Source organism: Propithecus coquereli, unplaced genomic scaffold (assembly GCF_000956105.1).
Source record: "Propithecus coquereli isolate 6110/MARCELLA unplaced genomic scaffold, Pcoq_1.0 Scaffold162, whole genome shotgun sequence".
In the NCBI taxonomy this organism is placed as follows: Eukaryota; Metazoa; Chordata; class Mammalia; order Primates; family Indriidae; genus Propithecus; species Propithecus coquereli.
In genome coordinates, this window is record NW_012140747.1 from 1,684,811 (window position 1) to 1,688,587 (window position 3,777).

Genomic DNA, 3,777 nt, shown 5'->3' on the forward strand with positions numbered 1-3,777 from the left:
GATTACATTTAGGGGGACATTTTGCATTTGGTTTTAATTGGAAGGGAAAATAATGTTCACATTTATATGCATTAGATGGCATAGAGTTACATGGTAACTTTATGATAATAAGGTTCTTCCTTTCATTTCCACAACTGATTTATCCTGAATAGGAATTTATCCATCCATTTCTTAATGGGTTCAGGAGTTGCTCATAATTGCCATAACTAGGTAATTACTTCTCCAACATGTGTGCATAATGCTATAATAAAGACTACTGTATGTGTCCTCTCTTAACTTTCCTTCCCTCCAGTCCCAAGATGTGTGTTTTCATAAAGCCTTCTTTGCTATCTCAGAAGAAAGGAGTTTTCTTAATCTTTTCCAAAACTAGATCACTTGATTTTACCTTATCTGGTGAAATAAATTCTCATTACCTTACTCAAATCTGTATTTAACTTTCCTTCCACTTCATGGTTCTCTGCAGCCTCTAAGACCCCTAACCTCCCACTAATAGCAACAAAGGGCTCTTTCTTGACTGCATGTTAAACTGCCTCAATTCTCACCGATTTATTTTTATAATCTAGACATTTAAACTTAGTATAGATTCACTCACAAACATCAGTGAACATCCATAATCAGAATTATGGGACATCAATACAAACAAAGTAGAAGAATAAAATCTGTTATTGAACTATTACGTGCTGGATTTATCAACCTTTTTTCTAAAAGTGATGGTCATTGTTATGCCAAGATAAAACATCCTGCAGGTCTTTTGCAGTGTCCTAATATTGTACGTTTTCTCGTTGAATTCTTTTGTAATTACTATTAAAACATGGGTAGTCCCATGGTATATTTTTCTCACCTCTCTTTCTCAAGATTTAGAAACTTACATGTCATACTGTCCTAATGATTCTACAGTTTAACTATTAGTGAGAATACTTAGTAATTTTCTAACTTAATAACAGAACTGTTCAAAATAATAATAGTGAATGGGGATGTTTCTTATGCACTTTTCAGAATCTATAAATTATGTTTTTAAATGGTTAATATTTTTAGTAGGTAACAGATTTCAAAGAAAAAGTATATGGTCATAAATTTTAGAGTTTTCACTCAAGACTCTGAAATAATAGACATTAAAATGTGTCGACTTAAATGAAACTTCATGGTTCTCTTTCATTATTTTCATGCATAGGCCTCTTTGAAAGTGAGTGGGCGACAGAGAGGACTTGTAATATTTGTGTTTTGTCCAACATGGGTCAGAAAAAGGATAAGCCACAGAAAAATAATAAGGGTTTAATACAAATTCTGACTTTCTCAGAGGCAATGAATATTCTGAAATACCTAAAAATTTTTGAAATGATATATAAGCTATAATTCTAATATAAAAATAAATAAAATCTATTTGTAAATTTTTCTGATCTCTGATTATAAAGGCAGTAGTAAATAAAACATTCAGTATATATATATATACTTTAAAAGCTATTTATTAAATATTTCTCTCTATTTGGTATCATTATCACTGTCGGAACTATTACTGTCATCATAAATAGAAGTGTTTCTAATTGAAGATACCATCATATCTACAATGTCTTTTTTGGGGTTTTCTTCCAAATCAGTCTGTATTGCTCCAACTTCTGCTAGCTTCCATTCAAGTTCTGCAATATATAACCCACCATTAAGTCAGATATAAATCTTGGAAAAATGAAAAGAAGAATTTCTCATCTATATGACACAGAAGGTGACTGTAATAAAATTAACATGGAAATGATATATTTAGAACTGGATGACAATGAAAGTACTACAGTGTCAAAATACACAATGGATATAGCAAAGTTATACTTAAAGGGAGAAATTACTATTACAATGTGACTTAGTTTGTGTTGTGCTGCTAAAATAAAATATCAGAGACTGGGTAATTTATAAAGAATAGAGAGTTATTTCTTAGAGTTCTAGAGGCTGGAAAGTCCAAGGTTGAGGGGGCTGCATTTGGTGAGGACATTCCTGCTGTATCATTCCATGGTGGGATTTGAGAGGGTGAGAGAAGATGAGCAAGAGAGAGCAAGAGAGGACTGAACTTGCTTTTGAAACAAACCCACTCTCGAGATAATGAACCCACTTCTGCCGTAATGACAATCCATTCAGAGGGCAGAACCCTCAGGACCCCACCTCTCAACACAGTTGCACTGGGGATTAAGTTTCCAACACATGAACTTTGGGGGACACATTTAAACCACAGCATCCTTCCCTGGCCTCCAAAATTCATGTCCTTCTCACATGCAAAATACACTCATTCCATCTCAATAGTCGCAAAAGTCTTAACTTGTTCCAGCATCAACTCTAAAGTCCAAAGTCCAGAGTCTTATCTAAATCAGATGTTGGTGAGACTCAAAGCAGGATTCATACTGAGGCAAATTTCCCTCCAGCTATGAGCCTATGAAGTTCAACAAGTTACCTAAGTCCAAAATGCAATGATGAGACAGTCATGGGCTAGACATTCCCATTCCAAACGGGAGAAACAGGCAAGAAGAAAAGGATAACTGGTCCCAAGTAAGTCCAAAACCAAATGGGGAAAACAACATTAAGTCCTAAATCTGGAGAATAATCTCCTTTGATTCCACGTCCGGCATCCTGGGCACACTCGGGTAAAGGTTGGGCCCCAGCCTTGCTCCTATGGCTTTGCTGGGCCCAGTCTACACAGCAGCTCTCACAGGTTGGAGTTTTGTGTCTACAGTTTTCCCAGGCTGGAGTTGCACACTGGTAGCCCTACAGTTCTGGAGTCTCAGGGGCTCCTGTGGTTCCACTAGGCATTACCCTAGTGGGGACTCTGCAGTGGTTCCACCCTTGTGACAAGTCTCTGCCTGGGCCTCTAGGCTGTTGGCGACATCCTTTGAAATCTAGGTGGAGGCCACCATGACCTCACGGCTCTTGTATTCTTCCCAGCTACAGAATTAGTACCCCATATGGGCGCTGCCAAAGTTTATTGCTTACACCTTCCAAAGTGGCAGATCAAGCTGCACCTGGGCCTACCTGAGCCATGGCTGGAGTGTCCAAGGGGTGCTGTGCTGAAATGTGGGGAGCAGAGTCCCAAGGTAGCACAGGGCAGCAAATGCTGAGGTCCCATAGGCACCTCCTTGGAAACTTCACCCTCAAGGTCCTAGTTTGCCTCAAATATCTCTGAAATGCCTTTGGGGTCATTCTCCTGTTGGCTTCATGAATAGAACCTGGCTTTCTTCTATCCATTAATCTCTTTGGCAAACAGTCACTTGGCCACACCTTTAGTATTCTCTCCTGAACGTGCCTTTTCATTCCTTACGTGGCCATGTTGAAATATTTCACAATTTTTACTTTCTGCTTGCCCTTTAATTATAAATTATGTATTGAAATCACTTTTCTCTCATGTTCCTGTAAGCAGCCAAAAGAAGTCATGCAGCACCATGAAGGGGGATTACTGGACCCAGTTCCAATGCTTTGCTGCTTAGATATTTCTTCTGCCAGAGATCCTAGTTCATTGCTCTTAAATTCCACCTTCCATAAAATCCTAGGACACGAACACAATTCTGCCAAATTCTTTGTAACTATAAGCAAGAATGGCCTTTAGTCCAATCTCCAATACCTGGTTCCTCAGTTCCATCTGAGACCTTCCCAGATGGCCTTTACTATCTGTATTTCTACCAGCATTCTGATCACAACCTAAATAATCTCTGAGAAGTTCCAGACTTTCCCTACGGGTCTTCTCTTCTTTTGAGCCCTCATCGGAATCATCCTTAATGTTCCATTCACAGAAATCTAGGCTGCTTC

The 3,777-nt window shown here is 38.4% G+C and overlaps 1 protein-coding gene across 1 annotated transcript in view; it reads right to left on the reverse strand.

Moving 5' to 3' along the window:
* Positions 1–1,430: 1,430 nt before the first annotated feature.
* PDCL2 (phosducin-like 2) overlaps positions 1,431–3,777 on the reverse strand; it is a 52,907-nt gene continuing 50,560 nt past the window's right edge. The window contains exon 5 of the mRNA XM_012641093.1: positions 1,431–1,634. Within this exon, the coding sequence (XP_012496547.1) occupies positions 1,480–1,634 (155 nt within the window). The 3' untranslated portion in view covers positions 1,431–1,479. The remainder of the gene's footprint in view (positions 1,635–3,777) is intronic.